The 25548-nt window shown below is 36.6% G+C and overlaps 2 protein-coding genes across 2 annotated transcripts; both read right to left on the bottom strand.

Moving 5' to 3' along the window:
• Positions 1 to 245: 245 nt before the first annotated feature.
• On the bottom strand, positions 246 to 6520 carry LOC107289424 (vomeronasal type-2 receptor 26-like). The gene is made up of 4 exons (XM_015818182.1): positions 6020 to 6520; positions 4787 to 5014; positions 2976 to 3102; positions 246 to 1162 (listed from the first exon to the last, which is right to left on the bottom strand). Exons 1-4 carry the CDS (start codon positions 6518 to 6520, stop codon positions 246 to 248), a joined length of 1773 nt encoding a protein of 590 aa, XP_015673668.1.
• A 6479-nt stretch (positions 6521 to 12999) lies between these two features.
• LOC107289425 (vomeronasal type-2 receptor 26-like) lies at positions 13000 to 25273 on the bottom strand. The gene is made up of 7 exons (XM_015818183.1): positions 25159 to 25273; positions 23783 to 23972; positions 21301 to 21592; positions 19212 to 19991; positions 17920 to 18147; positions 15142 to 15268; positions 13000 to 13916 (listed from the first exon to the last, which is right to left on the bottom strand). Exons 1-7 carry the CDS (start codon positions 25271 to 25273, stop codon positions 13000 to 13002), a joined length of 2649 nt encoding a protein of 882 aa, XP_015673669.1.
• Positions 25274 to 25548: the final 275 nt, after the last annotated feature.

Consider the following 25548-nt stretch of genomic DNA (forward strand, 5'->3'; position numbering starts at 1 on the left):
CCTTTTCTAGAAATGTGATAATCTTTGCTTAAACACAAAACAAATCAAGCATAAATGTTGCTATTTTTATTCTTAAAAGGCAGAGTACTACAGTATTAATCAAAATACTTTAAAATGAGAATTTGTACTTCAAGAGTGAGAAAGAGAATGGGGAATAGATAGAGAAATGCATAATAATAGATAGAAAGTATTTATTTCTCAGATTGTATTGAGCTTTGCCGCACCATTCTATACAAGCACAGACTTCAAAAGTTATTTTCGGTCTTGTTGGTTCTTATTAATTGTCCTTTGCTGTTTAGATCAGGCCTCAAAATGATGATATAACATTTTGGAACAAAGATGCAACCCAGTAATCCAGTGCTGGAAGCCAAAACGGAGAAGATCTCCACAGCCACCATGTATTTCCCTTTGATACTTAGATAAGTTGGGACAAAAGACAACCAGATGCTGCAAAAGACCAACATGCTGAAGGTGATAAATTTGGCTTCGTTAAATGTGTCTGGCAATTTCCGAGCAAAGAAAGCTACCATGAAGCTGATGACAGCCAGAAAACCCATGTAGCCCAGAATATAATAAAACATGTTGCCTGATCCTTCATTACATTCCATTACAATTTCTTCAGGCAGAGTTGTCATATCTAAATCTAGAAATGGAGGATCAGTACCCAGCCATATCACACAAATACATGTTTGAATAAGCGAGCCACACAAAACAATAGCAAATGCAAATCTTTTCCCTACCCATTTCCTTATTCCAGCTCCTGGTTTAGTAGCCATGAAAGCAAGAACCACTATGATTGTTTTGGCCAGGACAGAAGAAACAGCCACTGAGAAGATGATCCCAAATGTAGTTTGTCGGAAAAGGCAAGTCAGTAACTGGGGGCAGCCGATGAACAACAGAGAACAGAGAAAGCAGAGAAGGAGTGAAATAAGGAGAACGTAAGTGAGAATTTGGTTGTTAGCTTTGACAATGGGAGTCTTCCGGTGCTTAATAAAGATTCCAAGCACCAAGACTGTGGTTGTAGAAAGAGCAAGAGCCACAACAGACAAACCTATGCCTAGAGGATCAAGATAACTCAGGTAATTTACTTCCTTGGAAAGGCATTGATTTTTTTCTTTGTTAGGATATTGATCTTCAGGGCATTTGAAGCAGTCATTCATATCTTGGAGAAAGAGATAGAAACAGAGAGGACATAAAATGGTGCTATTATCCTTGTAGATTTGATCTAGATTTTCTCATACTGTGAAACAATGTTATTAGTTATAATACAATGTAATTAATAATTAGGGAAATTCCAAAATATTCTTTTAATTTAGGACAGAACCTAGGGTCCTTTCAAGTGGAATCCTTCTGATGAGCTTTTCCTGAAATTCCCAAACTGGTTTTTAGTGGATAAATTGGTTGCAGTTGGCAATTAATTAATTAGGTAACTAATTGATATAAAAGAAAACATTAATAAAAAAAAGAAAACACTAATCCAGTTTTCATTGAAAAACATTGCCAACCCTTTATGCATTTCCAACCCTCCATTGCATAGGAAAAAATGAATTCTACTAAGAATCTGAATTCTAGGGCAGTTGAGATAGGAGCTATCATTAATAAAATGTGAAAACATTTAACATTCTAGCTATCAGTTGTTTCATCCTCCCAGTGTTCCATTGATTATTGCCTCTGATTACAGGGCACACTGATCCACAAAATGAAAGTAGCCTGGTGCATTAGGCCAATTCTGCTTACATGATAATTCAGTGTATTTGGATAAACTATGATGATGTCACACATCAAGGAAGCAAATTATATAATTTGCAACAGTCACACCAGGTCATTTTAATGACAGTCAATATGAAATTTGCACCACTTGGACAAACGGTTGACTCCAATCCTACAGGTCTTTAGGAAGGTGGATAAGATATTATTTCCCCCCCAAGTTCTGGGATCCCAATGTGAGAGTTATAGAAGTTTTCATTTTTCTTTATCATTTTATTGCTTGATATGCTTTGATGTCTTATGTTATTCTGTTCCAATTATTTCATGATTTTTGTCTTTTGTACACTGTTCAGAGTTACATAGTTTGGGGGGATGAGAAGCAGAGTCACTTAAGTTAAGAACCAATAAAATTATATAATAAATAAATTTGGACCCAATACATATCTCTGTCTAACTCCTCTCGCTACTGCTATTTTTTTTAGTGATATATCCTTGATTATTGCACCTGGTATTCAATGTTATATTTTCATGAATATTAATGAGCAGCAGAAACAAACTTTTGTCTATTGTAGGGTATTCAAATTTACACTGCCGTTTAGATCTAAATCTGGTATCAAAAGCTGACCTAAAGTAGATGTTGTAGCACCATAGCATGGTCTAACATTGATTGGCCTGCTCTAAACCCAGCATGTTCATCCCTCCAAGTGTCTTCAAATACAAACCAGTCACTTAATTTATCTTGTAGATGTTTAGCCTATATTTTGTTGATCAGACTTAATGAACTATTTGGTCAAAGTTAGATGGATCATGTCTTTTGACCAAATCCCAGGTTTTGGGTATAATGGAACAGCAAGTGAAGCTAACAATCTATTGCTGTGAAAAGTGAAGCTAACAATCTATTGCTGTGAAAAATGAAAACCCCCATTCCAAATTATTTTTTTATTACTTCACATGTACCTTAATAAAATCTGAATTAGGGGCTTTCCCACATTTCAGCTGTTTAATTGTATTCCTGAATATGGGGGCCAATTGGGAAGAGAGATCACATCCAGCTCCAGATTCAGCAATAACTTTTCAGGTATAGAAGCAGAATGAACTTTGATTATTTATGAAGCATTTTTTCACCATACATTCTTATAGCTCATATCAAAAGTATAGCATAACAGGGGAAGTATTGGTAAATCTTCCTCTTCCAATCATGCTGTACAATAAAACTAAATTTATGACATATATGTTTTATTTGTAGTTTATAGTATGGTGTTCCCTACCTGTCTGGTTGGAAATCTTTCCTGATGGACATTCAGCACAACCATAGCAGCAAAATGGTTCCCCTTCTTTGCTTTGTCTGCTATAGCCTGGAAGACAGCGGTGGTTACACAGAGACAAGGGCACAACCTACCCATGGGAAAGAAAAATCCATTTATCCACATTTGTTATTTAGTTAAGCTTCAACGTGGTGTTGTACTCAAATCGTGGTATTATGGACTTTAGGATGATTTTGTGCCCAAAATATTGTTAACCCATGGAGGATGAGAACCTTCCCTCCCAGATTGTAGGTATTGGTTTTGAATTCTATCAGATGCTATGGATAGAAGCAACACTGGTTGAATACTTCATTCTAGCCTTCTTTAACTTGGTAAGGAAATTGATAAACAGGTATCAGCATAAATTCCCAGGGTTTTCAGAAATCTCTGAAAACTTACTTATTGAGAAATGTATGGACTTTGTTGTCCCAAAAGTGTTTTTTTTCTCCAAAAGGCAATAGGGCTTTATTTGGTTTTTTTCTTTGAAAATATTTTGCTTCTCATCCAAGAAGCTTCTTTGGAATAACCATGACCTGGATGATTGAGAACCCCCATGGACATTATGGACTTTCTTACTCTCTCTCTCTCTCTCTCTCTTTTTTAAACTACCGTTGGTTTTGAGATATCTACAGCTAATACCTCTGAATATATAATTAACATCTTTTTGACATCTTTCTGTAGCCCCAAGAACTAGATGTTTTGAAATGCTTTCTGTTATTTCTTATATTTATATTCCACCTTTAAAGTGGTGTACAAAATCATCTTTTCCCCCTGCAGCAACAACACTGCAAAGTAGGACAAACTGAAAGATAGTGTCTGTCTCCAAGTCACCCATGGCTGAGAGTGGATTTGAATCTGGCTCTCTCAAATTTTAGTTCAAACTCTTCATCGTATATCATACTTTTACATTTTCACATGATTTATTCACAAGCATTTTGTTCAAAGATAGTGTTATAACCCATGGACTCATGAGGAAACTGATGTGATGGAATGTGCACCTGAAGAAGTAGTGGGGGCTAGGAGAGTTTTGGCAACACAGAGTTTTCTCAGAGAGAGGCCTGGATTAAGTCCTGAGTTGAATAGGGGAAATTAAAGTAAATAACAACAACAACAACAACAACAACAATAACAACAATAACAACAACAACAACAATAACAATAATAATAAAGTTGGAAGGGACCTTGAAGGTCATGTAGTCCAATCTCCTGCTCAGGCAGGAAACCCTATACCATTTCAGACAAATGGCTATCCAGTTTCTTCTTAAAAACTTCCAGCGTTGGGGCATTCACAGCTTTTGGAGGCAGGTTGTAAGTAAACTCACGCTAGAATCTCTCATGATATATCTAATAAGTTAGAAATAGCTTTAGTTTGCCAAGATTCTGTCTATTATATGTAAGCAAATAAAGCATTGAACTTGATTGAATATTGCTGTGTCCTCTCTGATCTTGAACCTGAGTCTAGGTTTGGGGGATCTCAACTTGTTTGCTCCACATTTACTTTTATTTACTTTTTATTTATCAAGCTACTTGTTTTGTGCCCCTCCTTGGCATTTCATTCAACTCATGGTATCTTATGTCCATCATTTAGTTCTGTAATGATATTTTCTTATTTGACTTAACCAATCAGAGGAGAGCTGCAAGGATTTATGAAATGGGGAAATGTGTTCCTTACAATTCCCATAGCTGACTGTTACCCTTAATGAGGATGAATGTGACTCAAACATGCATGAGGTTTAGTGAAGATGCAAAATTTATATCTTGGTGTTTAGTCCTACCTCTCCAAATGTATAATGCCAGGTGATAATCTTCTCATTAATAGACAACTGTTTGTCCCATGGAGCTTGAGGATCCATTTTCCCGACTTTCACTTTTAAGAAAGATTGATTTGGAAAAGTTATCCAGTTGATAATATCAAATCTACCTACTAATTCATCATTCTCATTAAAAAACAAGGTGTCTCCAGCAGAGTTGTTAAATGAGATCTCCTTCAGAAAAGGGTGAATCTTTAGGTAAAGAAAATCAAGGGTAAGTTTCACAAAATTGTATTTACCTGTTTATTTCTTAACTACAGTACAGTACCATCCACAGTAGCATCCACTTTTAAAACATCTCAACAGTGTGCAATAGATGTACCCGCTGAAAATCAAGGCACTTAAATTTATAATTCAGAAGGACAAAGGAGAAAAGTAGCAATAATAATTAAAATTAGCAATATAAGCAATTAAAGACTGGTATATAAGTTTAGGTGATTCAACAACAGCTCCAAAACCAGTTCTGTCCTCTGAGTCTGAAAACTGTTAAGTAGCAAGCTAGTGGTAGAGTGCCTACATGTTTCAGGTTTCATACACAAGTTTATTTCTCATCCATGATCGAATAGTGGATTCACTCTGTTTATTTTGTATCAGCCAGGCCTTATTGAGGAGTAAAACTAGATTCTCTGAGAGACTGAATCTCTTCTTCAAGATCTAACTGCTGACAAGGCCTCTGAAAAGGGGTAGAATCATTAAATTATTCATCTCTGTTCCATTGGAATGACTTACTATCTGTGTCTACTATTTGGCCTATCTGTGCCAAATTGTCTATTATCCGCCAAGTCATGACACAAATTAAGAAGTATGGGACAAAGGTTAAGAAGTATGATGACATTGGGACCCATATATTGTCATTTGATGGCATTTGCAGATTGTTGTAGGTGCCTATGCTAGGAATGCAAATTATTTATTTTAGATTTAATTACTTTTCATCCCACTATAACCTCATGAAGGAAACTAACTTTGAAGGAAAAGATGTTGCAGAGAAACAGTAGATGGGAAAAAATTATCCCTTTCAGTTTGGGTAGTTTGTCCGTACTCGAATGAACAGGTGTATATTCAACTGCTTTTTGTATAATGACTTAGAGTTTAATGACTGAACCACAGTCCTACTTGGTAGGAATAACACATATTCTACATCCTAAATTGCTATCTACTCATTAAAAAGGTAGGCTTGCTTAATGTGAAGGACATTACCTGAAAATGTTGTAATTTTGAAGACTCAACATAGTGTTCATCAATCCCCAATCTGTATTTACTTCTGGATGAATATATAGCATGGAAAGCATGAGCCACAGCATAGATTGCATTGTAGATGCTGTAGCTTTGACTAGTCATCTGCATTTCAAAATGAGGTCCAGGAATGTTCTCCAGCTGCTCATTTCCAGTGCAGGATGTCAGTTGATTCTCCCCTGCACCTGCATCTTCAAATACACAGACAAATGCTTGTTCCCAGAAAAGCTTGACAAAGCCATCCGCTTCAGAACGTGGATTCAAATACTGAAGGAAATTTTGGAAATCCTTCACTTCCTTAGAATGAATTGCAAATGATAAGGCTCCATGGAAGATCTGTATACTTATATGTCTGTGATATGTTTCAGATGAGAAATCCCAAGGAGCAGTCACAATCCACACTTTGTCAACAGGATGTAATTCAAAATTGTCAACCATGAACTCTAACCAATGAATAGCCAACATGGCGTGTGTATCTGCCTTTGCAATAACTACACTGGCATTTGACTTATGGAGAGATAGAACTATATTCTTTAATTGATTGACCAGTTTATCCAGGTGAAAAAAATACTCATGTTTATGTGTTCTCTCTGTGAAGGCTATACAGATCTCTCTCTCAAAAAGCAGATGTGTTAAGGTCTGCACAAATATTTCCCCTTTCTCATCTCCTAGGGCAATGATCCCAACCCATTTTCCACTGAAAATGCAACAGAAGCTGGACAAGTCCATTCAACTGATAAGTTTCACTAGGAGTCATCTGGTATATGAAAGCAAGTTGATATTTTTCTCTTACTGCTGGAGAAAAGAAGTTATAGGTGACCTAGAAAAGATTAGAGAGATTTTCATCATTGGGTTAGCAGAGTTTATCCATTTGTTTGATACCTATATATATATTTATCTCATTTTCAAGAATTTCAGACATTTTTAAAGAAAGGCAATGAAGACAATATGATGTATCATATGATGTTGGACTGGTAGTGAAGAGATCTAGGTTCTAATTCCTCATCAGTAATCAACATTTATTGGTAACTTTGGGACAATTGTTCTTTTTAGTCAATCTACTTTACAGGGTTGGTACTAGGGGTGGGAAGGTTAGAAATGTGAAATTCTAGAAAAGGTGGAATATATAGTCAACAATGCACGCAGAATGTCATCCCATTTTAAACTTTTATTCCTATTTTAACTGAGCATTGGACCAAAAGACCTTGTATCAAAAAAGTTTCTTTAATATGTAGTTCCAAAATGGAAGAGGAATGAGAACAATAGAATTTGTTTCACTTAGGGGGATCTCAGACTTGTTTTCCCTACTAGATTTACCAGTTTCTTTCAATTTTCTTTTTCCTTTTAAATCATTTTAATCTCCAGAATTCTGAAATTCTAATCTCCTTTCAAGGGGATTTTATATTATGTTATTAGAGAAAGATCAATGCTGGATCTTGTTAAGTCCCATGAAATAGCTGAATACTTCCAGTTGATCTGAGGGCTATCCAGAGTTGGCATGGTATGAGCTGATGGTATGAGCTGATGTCATTTGAGTGCGATTTCAGGTGGTTTAAGATTTAAGGGGTGAATTAGATGTTTTAAGTATCTCCAAGTCTCAATGCATCCCTTTTAAACTGAGAGCTTCTGCACTGGAGACAAAATTCTTTGTGGGTGTCATCACACTTAGCCAAATAAAGATTCTATTCTATTCTATTCTATTCTATTCTATTCTATTCTATTCTATTCTATTCTATTCTATTCTCTGTTCTGTTTTACACTCTACTCTACTTTATTCTTCTCTACTCTATTCTAAAAACTCAGCCCAAATTTTGAAAATTGTAAAATGGAAACCAAGTTTTGTTCCCACCCATTCCAGGCTCACGTAGTTCCTCATTTTCTAGAAGAAAATTCAGGTGCATTGCCACAGCAACTCTAGCTTGTGTTCCATAGTTAGTTGTGTTCAGATACATATATTATCTCTGTAGCCATCAGGACAAGAAGCACTTAGTAGTAGATATTGTTCATCAGCTTAGCTAATCCCTTAATGATGGTGAGTAATCTTACAACTCATGATAGTGAATTTTATCATTTAAAAGACATATGAATAGAAGTTACTATATTCAGATCTTAACATGTTTCCTTAAGGAGCAACCCACCAGTCAGCAAGGATGGTCATGCTGAATCTGAAACATCCTGTTTTCTTCGAATCCAATATTGCACACTTTTATATAGAAACTATTTTTGTAAAGGCAAAGAAAAAAAATCTATACTGTTGTATTGTACCTGGAATCTCAGGGGAGACCATTATATATTGTATAATATATTTTGTAAGATTAGGCATTGTTTTCCCAATCTCTACCAAATTTGCTGGAAAGATATCATATTAATGTTTAGTATTCTTGCCTAAAGATGCCATTCAAATGTTCCTGATCATCACTTTCGTAAACTATCAAAAATGGAATGGAGTGAAATGGCATGGCATGGCATAGCATGGCATGGCATGGCATGGAAAGGAAGGAAGGAAGTCTTGTCATTTTCTCATTTCACAAGTTTGATAGGTAAATAGTGAAATAGAAAGAGGGATAGATGGATACATACAATTTCCCAAAGTAGCCTGCAATTCTTGCTTACTTTGACAGTTTCCCACCTAAGTCTTGACAAGGTCCAGCTCTGTTTAGCTTTTGAGAGCTAACAAAATTCACTGAGTGCTGCCAGGAGTAAGTGACTCTAGTTTTTAGCTGGCACACCAGCTTTATTATTGCATTTTTTTCCAAGAGTTTGATAGGTAGCTAGATAGTGAGATAAAAAGAGAGTGTTGGATGGATACAATTTCCCAAAGTAGTTTACAACCCTTGCATATTTGACAATTTTCCACTCATGTCTTAACAAAGTCCAACTCTGTTTGGCTTTTGAAAGCTAACAAAATTCACTGAGCGCTTCCAAGGCGGAATGTTTTCTATTTTTCAATCTCTCTTAAATCTCCCTGTCAAGTGAACAAACAAATAAATTTGAATTACCATAATAATATTATTTTCAACTTATTACACTCTGGTTTCTCTCAAGTGGACTTTTTATTTTCACACTGGTTATTTTCATTTTACTGATAGAAACTTTCATTATCTCTACCATCTTACCTGGGAAATTTTGTAGAGAGTTAAGATGGAGGCCATATGTAAAGTGATTTCAGAATCAAGGCCCCCAATGGCTGCTATCAGATTCCTTTCAACATCACACTTGTAATTGGGGACAGTCTTGTTATGGCGAGATACAAGGTTCAGCGTATTTTGATTAGCCATGCGTGCACTGAAGTAACTGTCATAGATCTGGAACCCCAAGGTGATGTTGGGTAAAAGTTTTAGGTTTTCATTGATCTCATTGACAGCAAACACCATTGACAGAACATGCTGATAATTCTTGGGCACTGTGCTAGAACAAGAAGAACATTGTATGTATGCACACACAATCTTGTACAGTTGCTGGAAGCATGCTCCTGTTTAACACCCATAATGGGTATACATAACTTATAACAAAATGGTTGCAGCTAGAGGTTGTTGTACTTTAAAATAATTTTGTAGTTTTGAAATATATATTTAGAGTTGTATGGGCAGAATTCTGATGGAAGGAAGGAAGGAAGGAAGGAAGGAAGGAAGGAAGGAAGGAAGGAAGGAAGGAAGGAAGGAAGGAAGGAAGGAAGGAAGGAAGGAAGATGTGCTAAGGATCAAATGAGTTCCCTTACTGCACTGCATTCTATTCCTCCTCAGATGTTATTTAACTAAATGAAGGAATGTCCAGTCAGCTAGGATACATTAGAAAATACAGTATAGCAGCAAGAATTAACCTAAAGGATATTCTATTTTTAGAATATAAGATGTTTTTGAATGCTTAATTTATATATTATATAAAAGGCAATGTGAGAAACTATAGATAAAAATAAAAGTCATTGTGAAAACAGAAGTGGTATAAATATATTTTCAAAATTTTAAAGAAGCTTTCAGGACAAGCTATCATGGAAGTATGAGAAAATGGAGGATGAAAGCCTTGGACAACAGAATATATATATATATATATATATATATATATATATATATATATATATATATATATATATATATATATATATATATATATATATATATATATATATATATATATATATATATATATATATGTTTTCTGAGGTTTTCGCGGGTGTTTGTATGTAGGTCTTTGGTCATTCGGGTTCTCTCCCGCGTAAAATTGGAAGTGTCCTNAGAATTAAGGGAGTACTGGGATAGCTATTTCAAACTTTATTTAGTTTTCATCAGCCAGACATACCCTTCTGAGATTCGAACCTGGGCTGTCTGCATGTTAGGCAGATGTGTTAGCCCCTAGGCCACAGGCTCTTTCTCACTTTGTTAGCTACAAGAGACAGGGGAAGAGGATGAATGCTTTTTTACTTTGATGCACCCTTCCTCCCTTCCTCCCTCCCTCCCTCCTTTACTTCCTTCCTTCCTGAAAAAAGTGATTTTTTAAAAAACTTCATTAGGCCAGGCTTATATTTGTTGATGGCTTTGTTTATATGAACAAGATGAGCTTTGTCTTCTATTAAAAAGCATAACACCACATTTCTTTGTTTCTCATATCTACTTAGGGTGATTATTCAAACTTTAGTCCTTTTTATCAGAAAGGAAAAAAAAAGGTTTCCTTACGTATACATGTCTTCAACCATTGTCAGTGGATTCTCAGTGAAGGATAATGGATTGAATTTTGGCATGAAGAGTAGAGAAAAGATTGCACCAATGATGAAGTCTCCGAGCTGATAATACTCATGTTGAATAGGAAGGGAATAATTCACACAACATGAATTAGGAATTGGTTTCCCCTCAATCTGTGGAAACACTAAGAGTAGCCAAAAGAAGAGTTTTGACATCTGAAAGGATGAAGAAGTACCTTCTCTTAACACCAAATCCTTTACCTCAATCTAAAAGCCAGCATCATACTAAGAGCCACACTTAACGTTTTCCAGACTTCTGCACAATGTCTTCAGAAAAGGATAAAAGAAACAGACTGAAATGGGGTTACTATTGCAGGTGCCTATAGACTTATAAAGCTCAGTCAGTCTTTCCAGAATAGAAGATAAATCACAGCTCTTTGTGATAATGACAGGAGTTACCATCTCAAGAAGATTATAACCTCCATGGCATCAGGTGCATCAGAAATGATGAAGAAAACATGTTTATCATATCTTGCTATAGTATCTTAGACATGGAAATCATATCTGGATTTAACATGATGGGTGGGGGAATAACATGGAATAACTATAGGATATAGCTAAGAAAAAAGTAACTATGTTCCAATATGGTAAGAGGACACATAGTTTCACAGTAAATATATGTTTTACATCAGAGGTCCCTAAACATTTCCATTTGGAGGCCTGGAAGGAAAGGGAAGAGTAGGAAAATTTATGTGTGCCTGTGCATGCATAAACAGGCTGCTCACACCCCAGTGGCACTAGTGCCTGTGCACCTGTGCAAATGGAGCCACATGCGCCTGTGGTGCACTAGCATCCCATGTGCATGTGCAAATGGGCCGCTAGGACCTGCGCAACGCTGATGGTGGCGTTAGCCCTCCCACCCAATACTGGCAGCGGCACTAGTGCCCCTGTGCATACACAAATGGGGCCACTAGCACCAGCACACATGCATAAACGGGGCCACTAGTGCATGTGCAAATGGGACCATTAGCACCCATGTGGAAGCTAGTTCCCTCGCAGCAGCGCTAGCATGAGTGGGGGGGAATGCGTGTACACCAGGCCATGGACTGGTACCGGATGGCGGCCCATAGGTTGGGGAACCCTGTTTTACATGGCCAACAAAGCTCTTTGACTCCATCACTTTTTAAAAAACACTAAAATAACAAGGTCTATTTGAGAGAATTCTGCCTAAGGAATTGACTATTGCTAAATAATTCACATATTCAGCTATAGAATCTGCTTCCATATGAACTTGTAATGACCAGTATCTTAGAACGCCATGCAGAGAATGGAGATCAATGGTTACTAGACATAAGGCTGGTATCATACCTCCAGTACTAGAGAGAGTTTGGTTCTTAAGGACATGGGCATATACATTTTTAAGGTTCCAGTAGGCATCCCTTTGATGGAGTGCATAGTCCTTTGACTTTATCCATTAAATATCTTGTATTGTACTCTTCAGTATTTAACATAGTTTGTAGCATGACCCCAAAGAACCATAAAATTATTTTAAAGCATCTAAAAATACTTGGATGGGAGAGGCAACATGGGATCCCTTTTTTTGCTAATACTTTCCATTTTAGATATAAATAAATCACCCATTTTTATTTTGATAAATGATTTTTTTCTCCATTTTTCACACCCTCACTTTGTGAAGCAGGTTTGCCAAGAATTCAGGCAGGTTGAAATATGTTAGCTTCTTATGGCTTTACATGAAGGAGTCTAGAGTGAAAATTTTGAGTCCAGTGTTTCTCAACCTTATCAATTTTAAGATGTGTGGTCTTCAAATCTCAGAATTCTGCAGGCTCTAGACACCCAAACATTTTTTTCTCATCAGGAAACTTCCCCAGACCCTGAGAAGGATTGTTCTTTGCCCATTGTACATTATATATTTTTACTATATGAATTACAACAAAATGTATTTGGGTTTCCCCATATTGTGGGTTTTAACTTTAAGCCATGGTTAGCAGTGTTCCTAACTGTACCAGTCATAATAAACAGAACTTATAATTAAACTCTTTTAATGGGAGGATACACAGTATGAAATGGAGGATAAAAGTGAATCTAGAGTTAGAGAAAGCATATTATTTTCTTTGAAAATGTGAAGGATCATTATAGGTTCTACAAGATGCAGAGAATCATTTTTATTCACAGCATTAGGACAAGCTTTGTATTAACTTCTCAGATTGTATTGAGCTTTGCCTCACCATTCTATACAAGTACAGATCTTTCAAAAGCTATTTTCCTTTTTGTTATTTCTTATTAATTGTCCTTTGCTATTAAGATCAGGCCTCAAAATGATGATATAACATTTTGGAGCAAAGATGCAACCCAGTAATCCAGTGCTAGAAACCAGGATGGAGAAGATCTCCACAGCCACTATGTATTTCCCTTTGGTACTTAGATAAGTAGGGACAAATGACAACCAGACGCTGCAAAAGACCAACATGCTGAAGGTGATAAATTTGGCTTCGTTAAATGTGTCTGGCAATTTCCGAGCAAAGAAAGCTACCATGAAGCTAATGATAGCCAGAAAACCCATGTAGCCCAGAATATAATAAAACATGTTGCCTGATCCTTCATTACATTCCACTACAATTTCTTCAGGTAGAGTTGTCATATCTAAATCTAGAAATGGAGGATCAGTACCCAGCCATATCACACAAATACATGTTTGAATAAGCGAGCCACACAAAACAATAGCAAACGCAAATCTTTTCCCTACCCATTTCCTTATTCCAGCTCCTGGTTTAGTAGCCATGAAAGCAAGAACCACTATGATTGTTTTGGCCAGGACAGAAGAAACAGCCACTGAGAAGATGATCCCAAATGTAGTTTGTCGGAAAAGGCAAGTCAGTAGCTGGGGGCAGCCGATGAACAACAGAGAACAGAGAAAGCAGAGAAGGAGTGAAATAAGGAGAACGTAAGTGAGAATTTGGTTGTTAGCTTTGACAATGGGAGTCTTCTGGTGCTTAATAAAGACTCCAAGCACCAAGACTGTGGTTGTAGAAAGAGCAAGAGCCACAACAGACAAACCTATGCCTAGAGGATCAAGATAACTCAGGTAATTTACTTCCTTGGAAAGGCATTGATTTTTTTCTTTGTTAGGATATTGATCTTCAGGGCATTTGAAGCAGTCATTCATATCTTGGAGAAAGGGAGAAAAACAGAGGAGACATAAAATACATGAGAAGTGGCTGACAGCCTTGTAGATCTGATCTAGATTTTCTCATGGTATAATGCAAAATAGTTAATTCTAATACAATGTGATTAATAATTACGGTAATTCCAAAATACTCCTTTTGTTTAGGACAAAAGCTAGGCTCCTTGCAGGCAGAATCCTTTTGATGAGCTTTTCCTGAAATTCCCAAACTGTTTTCTAGTGAATAATTTGCTTGCACACTAGTTAGGTAGCTAGTTGATTCATTAAAAACACAAAACAAAACACTAATCCATTTTTCATTGAAAAACCATCCCAACCCTTTAAGCTTTGGGCTACAGTTTTAAAGATTTCTATGGCATAGAAATTCTACTAATCAGAATCCAAATTAAAGGACAGTTGAGATAGGAGCTCTTGTTAAAAAAAAGAAGACTCCCTTTTTACATTTAGTCCCTATTCCTGGTAGAGTCGGGATGACTGGATAGAAAATGTGAAAACATTTATCATTTTAGGCAGCAATTGTTTCATCCTCTCAGTGTTCTATTGTCTTGTTGGCTCTGGTTACAGGGCACATTCAACCACAAAATGAAAGTAGCCTGGTGCGCTATGCCAACCCTGCTTAGATGAAACCATGATGATGTCACACACCAAGGAAGCACATTATATAATTGGCAACAATCACATCAAATTATCATAATGAGTCAGTATGAAATTTCCACAGAACTAACTGGATGAACAGTTGGTTCCAACCTTGTAGGTCTTTAGGTGGTTAAGATGTGGCTTTCTCCCCAGGTTTGGGGATCACGTTTAGTGGGATTCCCAATGTGTGAGTTGTAGAAGTTTTCTTTTCTTTATCATTTTATTGCTTCATATATTTTAATGTGTTATGTTATTCTGTTCTAATTATTTCAGATACTTTTGTCTTTTGTACCCTATCCAGAGCTACATAATTTGGATAAGTGCATACATAAATAAATAAATTTGGGAGGATGAAAAATAGAATCACTTAAGCAAGAACCAATGAGATTACATAATAAATAAGACAATACACATCCCTGTCTAACTCCTCTTTTTACTGCTATTTCCTTAGTGACCTAGCTTGTGTTTTCATGAATATTAATAAGTGAGAAGTGTTCTGTATTCTGCTGTACAATAAAACTAAATTAGTGATATAAATGTTTCATTTGTAGTTTATAGTATGGTGTTCTCTACCTGTCTGATTGGAAATCTTTCCTGATGGACATTCAGCACAACCATAGCAGCAAAATGGTTCCCCTTCTTTGCTTTGTCTGCTATAGCCTGGGAGGCAGCGGTGGTTACACAGGGACAAGGGCACAACCTGCCCATGGAAAAGAAGAATCCATTTTAGCCACATTTGTTATTTAGTTAAGTCTCAATGGGGTATTGCACTCAAATTATGATATCATGGACTTCAGGATGTTTTTATGTTGCTAAGGAAGAAGTTATCCTTAGCTCCTAGAGTGTAGATATTGATTTTGAATTTTATCAGATGCCATGGATAGAAGCAACACTCATTGAATACTTGATTCTAGCCTTCTTTATCTTGGTAAGGAAATTGGTATTATATTGATACATACAATAGGTACAGTATAAATGTAAATTCTCAGAGTTTTCAGCAATATCTGTTCATTACTTTGCAAAATCATGAATAATACTAGGCAGAACAATTCTCTATGGGTTTTTTGAAATTCATTTAACAAAAACAAAGTTGCTTCAGAATGGATTTCAAGAGGAAGAAAATTGCAAATAAATGCTCATAAATGAAATGTGATATCCTTGACCTTTTGTTATGACAAGCTGTGAAGGGCTCCTCTTTCATTGTATCTTCCACTGTAGGTCTCCACAACAGGCCATGGTGATGGACAAAATAATGCCACCTGTATGGTGATGTCACAGCACAACCTCACCCTTACACACTGGTATCTCGACATATGACACAAACATGTAAGTCAGAAGGTTTATGTTATGAAACTATAACATAGCTTTTGTTCTTTGTGCCTCTTCCTACCTCTCCAGTGTCTTCAACAATCTGCAATTGAATTGCTTTTTCACATTTTAGTTTAGTTCAGTTCAGTTTGGTTCACACTCTCACATGAAGATTCCTTCATTTTTCACCTCCTGGATTTTTCAATAGCAATAGCAACAACAATAGCAATAGTACTTACATTCATACAATGGTTCATAGTGCTCTACAGCACTCTTTGGGAGGTTTACAGTACCAGTATATTGCCCTCAACAATCTAGCTGCTACTTTTACTGACTTCAGAAGGATTGAAAGCTGAATCAACCTTGAGCCCTATCAGGATTGAACTCCAAGTTGTGGGCAGAGTTAGCCTGCAATACTGCATTCTAACCACTACACCACCACAGTTCTTTTCAACTAGCAATGCTACTGATTCTGCCTTTCGAAAACTAATGCATGCTTTTGGGACACTGTCCCAAGAATCTCTCTTTCCTCAACTCCATTTTTTCTAAATCTAGAACATTTAGAAAAACTATGTACACTCATTATAATTGGCCAGCATCTCAAACCAGAACCTGCTGGATCTTTGACTTTCCAACTTACATATACAATGGATGAGAAAGTTTTAAATTACATATCACTTTGTCTTGATTCCCACTCCTTGTTTAGTAACTATTTTTGTTAGTGGCCATTGACAAAAATGACAGTAATAAAAATTAATTTTCTAAGCAATGAGCACATTTATGACCAAATTTTGTGTGCCTGGCCATAATGCAAAATGACCCAGTCTGCCCCCATCCTCTCCATGGGTCCTTAGGTTTTAATGTCTGATTTTAATTATTTGTGTTTTAATCATATATGTATAGACATATTTTTATGACTGCAAGCTGCCCAGAGTTACCCTATGATAAGATTGGGGGAGGGGGCAATAAATGTTATAAATAAAATTAAAATAAATAATGCATGCTGGAGTGAGAGTAATACTGGCACAGTTGTACAAGAGAACTTTATCTTGATGAGATAATAACAACTAGTGATCTTTATCTGTCTCTCTCATAGTCATGTGTTCACTTAACATGTGAAGCTTAATAACCTGGCTGTTGTAATAGAACATGGTCTCTAAATAAGGAGTGGGTTTCATTTTGTTCTAGATTTATCTAACTTTAAAAAGAATGCCAAGTCTTATTCTATAATACCAATACCAAGTATTGTAGAATTATGAAATTGTTTGACTTGGACTGTAGAGACCCAGGATTATGTTCTAATCTGAGGGACAGAAGGTCACTGGTTAAGTTTGGAGAACCACTATCTCTTTTGTTTTACCTCTTATGATTGTTGTAGAGAAATAAAATTGGAGAGCTACTTGCATCATTTATTAAAGAGGATGAGTAAGATATAATACACTTAAATGAAATTTATATCAGAAAAGTTTAAATGTGAAGCACTGTTTGGCCAGAAAGAGGATGTCATTTTAAAAAGAAATGATTGATAATATTATTGCATTAAAAGTTACTTATTGAGAAATGTATGGACTTTCTTTGTCCCAAAGGTGCTTTTTTCCAAAAGGCAACTGAACGTTCTTGTTGTTTTTTCTTTACAAATGTTTCAATGCAGCTCTAGTTTGATAAGATTCTCTCTATTAGGCTTAAGCAAATAAAGGATTGAATTCAATTGGATATTCAAGTGCTATCTCTGGTTCTTTAACCTGATGATTTACAACATATTTCCTCCACATTTACTTGTATCTAAGACAAGCTACTTCTTTTGTGCCCCTTCTTGATCTTCATTTACCTCAGTGTCTCTTCTGTTCATCATTTAGTTCTGTATTGATATTTTGTTATTTGACCTAACCAATCAGAGGAGAGCTGCAAGAAATTATGAAATGGAGAAATATGTTCCTTACAATTCCCTTAGATGACTGTTACCCTTAATGAGAATGAATGGGACCCAGTCATGCATGAGCTTTAGTTAATATATAAACTTTATATCTTGGTGTTTAGTCCTACCTCTCCAAATGTATAATGCCAGGTGATAATCTTCTCATTAATAGACAACTGTTTGTCCCATGAAGCTTGAGGATCCATTTTCCCGACTTTCACTTTTAAGAAAGATTGATTTGGAAAAGTTATCCAGTTGATAATATCAAATCCACCTACTAATTCACCATTCGCATTAAAAAACAAGGTGTCTCCAGCAGAGTTGTTAAATGAGATTTCCTTCAGAAAAGGGTGGATCTTTAGGTGACGAAAACCAAGGATAGGTTTCACAAAATTGTATTTATCTGTTTGTTTCTGAACTATATATACCACCCATTCTCAAAACATCTCAACAGTTTGCAATATATGCACCCACTAAAACTCAAGGCACTAAAACAGTTAGATTTACAATTTAAAAGAACAATGGAGATAAATAGCTATAATAATTAAAATTAGCAATGTGAGCAATTGAAAACTGGTACACAAGTTTAGATGACTACCCAACAGCTCCAAAACCAGTTCTGTCTTTTCAGTCTGAAATCTGTTAAGCAGCAAGCTAGTGGTAGAGTAGCATAATCCTCAATTAATATCTCATTCCAAGTCCAGAATGCACATACCTGTCCTGTGTCTGATTGCCTAACTCCAGATTTTCCTCTCTTGCAGGAGGAAAACACTTCCTCAACTGCTTTTCTTTGCTGTGCAGGCTATGCTTCCCTAAAGGTCCTAACCCCTTGACCTTGATTAATTAATTATTAGCTGTCTGAAATTGGCATGATCCTAATCAATTTCACCCCAAAGGTTTCTTTTTGTCTCCTAAGCAGCTGTGTCAGGCCATTCCATTCAAGATGCATTCCTCACTGTGTGTTTGCTTGTTGTTGTTCAGTCACCAAGAGTTGTGACCAACTCTTCACAGCCCCATGGACAATAGTATATCAGATTTCCCTGTCCTCCACTATCTCCTGGAGTTTGCCCAAATCCATGTTCATTGTGTCAATGACACTATCTAATCATCTCATGCTCTGCCGTCCTCTTCTTCCTTTTCCTTCCATTTTTCCTCAATATTAGAGTCTTTTCTAATGAGTCCTCTCTTCTCATTTGGTGACCAAAGTATTTGAGCTTCATCTTCAGTATCTGTCCTTCCAAGGAACTATTAGAGTTGATTTCCTTTAGGATTGACTGATTTGATCTCCTTGCAGTCCAAGAGACCCTCAATAACCCTGCCCTAGTTACTTTGGTAGGAATGGCACATATTCTATATCCTACAGCTCTAGATTGCTATCCATTCATAAAAGAGTAGGCTTGTTTAATGTGAAGAACATTACCTGAAAATGTTGTAGTTTTGAAGACTCAACAATCCCCAATCTGTGTTTAATTTTGGATGAATCCATAGCATGGAAAGCATGAGCCACAGCATAGATTGCATTGTAGATGCTGTAGCTTTGACCCGTCATCTGCATTTCAAAAAGAGGTCCAGGAATGTTCTCCAGCTGCTCATTTCCAGTGCAGGATGTCAGCTGATTCTCCCCTGCACCTGCATCTTCAAATACACAGTCAAATGCTTGTTCCCAGAAAAGCTTGACAAAGCCATCCGCTTCAGAACGTGGATTCAATTTATGAAGGAAATTTTGGAAATCTCTCATCTCCTTGGAATGAATTGCAAATGATAAGGCTCCATGGAAGATCTGTATACTTATCTGTCTGTGAAATGTTTCAGATGAGAAATCCCAAGGAGCTGTGACAACCCACACTTTGTCAATAGGCTGTAATTTGAAATTGTTAACCACAAACTCCAACCAATGAATATCCAACATGGCATGTGTATCTGCCTTTGCAACAACTACACTGGCATTTGACTGATGGAGAGATAGAACTATATTCTTTAATTGACTGATCAGTTTATCTATCTGAAAAAAATACTCATGACTAGGTGTTCTTTCTGTGAAGGCTATACAGATTTCTTTCTCAAAAAGCAGATATGATAAGATTTGCACAAATATTTCTCCTTTCTCATCTCCTAGGGCAATGATCCCAACCCATTTCCATTGAAAATATAACAGAAGCTGGACAAGTCCATTCAACTGAAAAGTTTCACTAGGAGTCATCTGGTATAAGAAAGCAAATTGATTTTTTTCTCTTACTGCTGGAGAAAAGAAGCTATAGGTGACCTAGAGGAGATTAGAGAGATTTTCATCCTTTGGTTAGTGAATTTCATGCATTTGTTTGACACCTAAAGATTATTTTCCTTACTTTCAAGAATTCTACACATTTTTGAAGAAATTCAATGAAGGCAATCTGATGTAAGATGTTGGACTTGCACTGAAGAGAGTCCAACATTTTTGCACTGAAGAGAGTCCAACATTTTTCCTTAAGTTTCCTTAAGAAGCAACCCACAGTTCAGCAAGGGTAGTCAGGCTGAATCTGAAGCATCTTTGTTTGCTAAATACTGTACACCTTTATATAGAAACTATTTTTGTAAAAGCAAATAAAGACGTCTATACTGTGATATTGTATATGAAATAGCAGGGGAAATCATTATATATAATACAATATATATCTCAAGATTAGGCATTGTTTTCCCCCATCTCTACCAAACATGCTTGGAAAGACAGGAATAGAATAGAACAGAGCTGGAAGGGACTTTGGAGGTCTTCTAGTCCAACCCCCTTCACAAGCAGGAGACTCTCTACCATTTCGTGTCCCGTCTCTTTTTAAAAATCTGCATTGATGAAGCAGCCACAACTTCTGAAGGCGAACTCTTCCACTGGTTATTTGTTGCTATATTAATTATTAGTGTCCTTACCTGAAGATTACACCATTCAAATGCTTCTGATTATCACTTTTGCAAACTAACAAAAATAAGGAAGGGAAAGGGAAAGGGAAAAGGAAAGGAAAGGGAAGGAAAAGAAAGGAGCTTTATTTTTGCATTTTTCCAAGAGTTTGATAGGTAGATAGTGAGATAGAAAGATTGTGTTGGATAGATACAATTTCCCAAAGAAGCCTACAGTTCTTGCATAATTTCCCACCTAAGTCTTGACAAAGTCCAACTCTGTTCAGTTTTTGAGAGCTAACAAAATTCATTGAGAGCTTCCAAGGGTGAATGACTCACACACCTCAAACTGGATTGTTGCAACAATTAGGACTCTTTTGCAATTTCTATGGAGCAAAGTGGGTTAACATCTTCACAGCATCAACATCAGTTTAAAAGGGCTTATTCTTCAGCTAAATACCAAAACATTTTCTATTTTTCAATCTCTTTTGAATCTCCCCCTCAAGTGAACAAATGAAATTGAATTGCCATAATAATATTATTTTCAACTTATTACATTCTGGTTTCTCTCAAGTGGACTTTTATTTTCACACTGTTATTTTCATTTTACTGATAAAAATCTTCATTATCTCTACCCATCTTACCTGAGAAATTTTGTAAAGGGTTAAGATGGAGGCCATGTGTAGAGTGATTTCAGAATCAAGGCCCCCAATGGCTGCTATCAGATTCCTTTCAACATCACACTTGTAATTGGGGACAGTCTTGTTATGGCGAGATACAAGGTTCAGCGTATTTTGATTAGCCATGCATGCACTGAAGTAACTTTCATAGATCTGGAACCCCAAGGTGATGTTTGGTAAAAGTTTTAGGTTCTCATTGATCTCATTCACAGCAAACACCATTGACAGAACATGCTGATAATTCTTGGGCACTGTGCTAGAACAAGAAGAACATTGTATGTATGTACACGCAATCTTGTACAGTTGCTGGAATCACGCTCCTGTTTAATACCCATAATGGGACATAACAAACAACAAAATGGTTGCAGCTAAAGGTTGTCTAGAGCCATGGTGGTGCAGTGGTTAAAATGCAGTATTGCCAACAGTTTGATTCCTTTGATCCTGACCGGATCAAGGTTGACTAAGTCTTCCATCCTTCCAAGTTTGGTAAAATGAGGACCCCAGATTGTTGGGGATAATATGCTGACTCTGTAAACTGCTTAGGGTGCTGTAAAGCACTATATAAGGAACGGTTGCTGGAATTGGGTATGTCTAGTTTAACAAAGAGAAGGACGAGGGGGGACATGATAGCAGTGTTCCAATATCTCAGGGGCTGCCACAAAGAAGAGGGAGTCAAGCTATTTTCCAAAGCGCCTGAAGGCAGGACAAGGAGCAACAGGTGGAAGCTAACCAAAGAGAGAAGCAACCTAGAACTAAGGAGAAACTTCCTGACAGTTAGAACAATTAACCAGTGGAACAATCTGCCTCCAGAAGCAGTGAATGCACCAACACTGGAAGTTTTTAAGAAGAAACTGGACAGCCATTTGTCCAAAATGGTATAGGGTTTCCTGCCTGAGCAGGGGGTTGGATTAGATGACCTCCAAGGTCCCTTCCAACTTTATCATTATTATTATTATTATAAGAGCCCTGGTGGCACAGTGGTTAGAATGCAGTACTGCAGGCTACTTCTGCTGATTGCCAGCTGACAGCAATTTGGCAGTTTGAATCTCACCGGGCTAAAGGTTGACTCAGCCGTCCATCCTTCCAAGGTTGGTAAAATGAGGACCCAGATTATTGGAGGCAATATGTTGACTCTGTAAACTGCTTAGAGAGAGCTGTAAAGCACTGTGAAGCAGTATACACAGTAAGTCTAAGTGCTATTGCTATAAGTCTAAGTGCTATTGTTATTGTCAGACTTTAAAATAATTTGGTACTTTTGAAACAAATCCTCAGAGATCTGAGGAATGAAGGAAGGAAAGAAGTAAGGGAGGGAGAGAGGGAGAGAGGGAAGGAAGGAAAGAAGGAGGGAAGGAAGGAAGAAAGGGCTAAGGATCAAACAAGTTCCTTTACTGCACTGTATTCTATTCTTCTTTAAATGTTGTTTAACTACATAAAGAAATGTTATCTGGTAAGCTAGGATACATTAGAAAATACTGTGTAGCAGCAAAATTTAACCTAGACGATGTATTTTTAGAATATAAAATGAACATACAGCACAGATTTTGTATGCTTAATAAAAGGCAAAGTGAGGAACTATGCAGAGAAACTTAACATAATAATAATTATGAAAACAGAAGTGGTAAGATAAAGATTCATATTGTCCCCTTAATTGTCTAACTTATTTTTGAAATTATAAGACTGGCAGGATTGGACATGATGACAATATAGATCAGACTTGGAAGCTGATTTTAATGAAATGGAAGCAGCAAGCAGTCCACCAACTGAAAAACTGCACCACATTTTTTTTCCTGAACAAATTTCTTATATTTGTAATGGAATAATAGACCTAATAATGGACTTATTCTTTTATAAACTGCAAAGAGCCACAATATTAATTTTTCAAATATGACTTGTTGACAACTGTTAGATCATTATCTATGTCAATATTGGAAATTGCCTTACTATGAAGAATTCTATGGTAGCCTAAGGAGTAACAACCTTATTATAAAATAAACTTTCTCATGATTAGTAGCATTTCCTCAGGGGCAATGAACAATTAGACACTGCCAAAGTCCTAAATGAGAGCAAAACTTAGAACAAGCTTTTCTGAAGCATTTGTACTAATTTTTAACCAAAACTTCTTTCTTTCTTTCTTTCTTTCTTTCTTTCTTTCTTTCTTTCTTTCTTTCTTTCTTTCTTTCTTTCTTTCTTTCTTTCTTTCTTTCTTCCTTCCTTCCTTCCTTCCTTCCTTCCTTCCTTCATTTCTGCCGGCCTGCTGACCTGCCTGCCTGCCTAATTTTTTAAAACTTCATTTAGGCCATTTGTTGATAGCTTTGTTTATATGAACAAGATGAAGTCTGTCTTTCTTTAAGAAACGTAACTCCACATTCCTTTGTTTCTCATAAATACTTAGGGTGATTATTTAAACATTTTGTCAGAGAGGGCAAAAAAAAAAAGGTTTCCTTACGTATACATGTCTTCAACCATTGCCAGGGGATTCTCAGTGAAGAATAATGGATCGAATTTTGGCATGAAGAGTTGAGAAAAGATTGCACCAATGATGAAGTCTCCGGGCTGATAATACTCATGTTGAATAGGAAGGGAATAATTCACACAACATGAATTAGGAAGAGCTTTCCCCTCAATTTGTGGAAACACTAAAAGTAGCAGCAAAAGGAAGAGCTTTGACATCTGCAAGAATGAAGAAGTACCTTCTCTTATACACCAAATCCTTTACCTCAGTCTAGTGCCCATTGTCATACTAAGTGTCACACTTAGTGCTTTCCAGACTTCTGAAAAATGTTTTCCAAAAAGGATAAAAGAAACAGACTGAAATGGGGTTACTATTGCAGGTGCCTATAGACTTATAAAGCTTAGTCAGTCTTTCCAGAACAGAAGATAAATCACAGCTCTTTGTGATAATGACAGGAATTACCATCTCAAGAGGACTGTAACCTCCATGGCATCAGGTACATCAGAAATTATGAAGAAAACATGTTTATCATATCTTGTTATGATATAACAGAATAACAGAACAGCAAAGATGGAAGAATTGGTCTTCTTGTACACCTGTGTTCAAATAGGAGACATACCATTCTGGACAAATGACTGTTCTGAAAGCAAGCTGTTCTACTGATTAATTGTTCTGTCAGGAATTTTTTTCTTTAGTTCTAGGCTGGTTCTCTCCTTGATTAGTTTCTATCCATTACTTCTTGCCCTGCCTTGAGGTGCTTTGGAGAATAGGTGACCCCCCCTCTTCTTTGTGGCAGCTCCCTTGATATTGGAAGATTTCTCTCATATCCTTCTCTTCATTAGACTAGACATACCCAGTTCCTCTAACTGTTCTTCATATGGTTTAGCCTCCAGTCCCCAGTTATTTTTGTTGCTCTTCTCTGCACTCTTTCTAGAATTTCAACATCTTTTTATATTGTGGCAAGCAAAACAAAATGCAACATTTCAAGAGTGGTTTTAGATATGCAAATCTTAGATATGGAAATGGTACCTGGCTGTAAGATGATGGGTGGGGAAATGACAAGGAGTAACTGTAGCATATAGCTAGGAAAAAAATAATTCTCTTCCAATATACTAAGAGAACACATGGTTTCACAATAAATATATGCTTTATATGGCCAAGAAAACTCTTTGGAACCAACATGTAAAGAAACTGAAGTAAGAAGGCCTGTTAAAAAGAATTCTGCCTAAGGAATAGAGTACGGCTAAATCACATATTTAGCTAAAGAATCTGCTTCCATATGATCTTGTGATATTATATACCTTAGAATGCATTGCAGAGCAGTGAAGATACGTTTATCAGTGGCTAGTAGGCATAAGTTGGTTTTATACCTCCAGGATTAGAAATAGGTTGGTTCTTAAGGGCATGATTATATCCACGTTTAAGTTTCCTATAGGCATCCTGTAGGCATTTGATCAGTTGAGGAAATAATATGATGGAGTGCATAATCCTTTGACTTTATCCATTAAATATGTTGTATTGCATTCTTATGACCCAAAAGAACCATAAAATTATCTTTAAAGTATCTAAAAATGCTTGGATAGGAGGGCAGACATAGGGTCTAACTAAACCAGCCATTTTCACTTTCATAATTTTTTTTTGATGCCTCACTTTGTGAAGCAGGTCGGCCAAGAATTCAGACAGGTTGAAATGGGTTAGCTTGTTATGGCTTCACATGAAGGAGTTGACTCTGAGCCCAGTGTTTCTCAACCAAAGCAATT

This window comes from Protobothrops mucrosquamatus, unplaced genomic scaffold (genome assembly GCF_001527695.2).
Source record: "Protobothrops mucrosquamatus isolate PMUCROS unplaced genomic scaffold, P.Mucros_1.0 scaffold695, whole genome shotgun sequence".
NCBI lineage: Eukaryota > Metazoa > Chordata > Lepidosauria > Squamata > Viperidae > Protobothrops > Protobothrops mucrosquamatus.

Coding starts and splice junctions, on each gene's coding strand:
- LOC107289424 (XM_015818182.1), bottom strand. CDS start 6,520: ATGTTGGCTATTCATTGGTTAGAGTTCATGGTTGACAATTTTGAATTA. Junction 5,015..6,019: donor CAAAATTACAACATTTTCAG/GTAATGTCCTTC, acceptor CTTTACCTAAAG/ATTCACCCTTTTCTGAAGGA. Junction 1,163..2,975: donor AAAGATTTCCAACCAGACAG/GTAGGGAACACC, acceptor TCTTTCTCCAAG/ATATGAATGACTGCTTCAAA.
- LOC107289425 (XM_015818183.1), bottom strand. CDS start 25,273: ATGCACTCCATCATATTATTTCCTCAACTGATCAAATGCCTACAGGAT. Junction 23,973..25,158: donor ACCTATTTCTAATCCTGGAG/GTATAAAACCAA, acceptor TGCTACTTTTAG/TGTTTCCACAAATTGAGGGG. Junction 21,593..23,782: donor ATGGTTGAAGACATGTATAC/GTAAGGAAACCT, acceptor TTCTTGTTCTAG/CACAGTGCCCAAGAATTATC.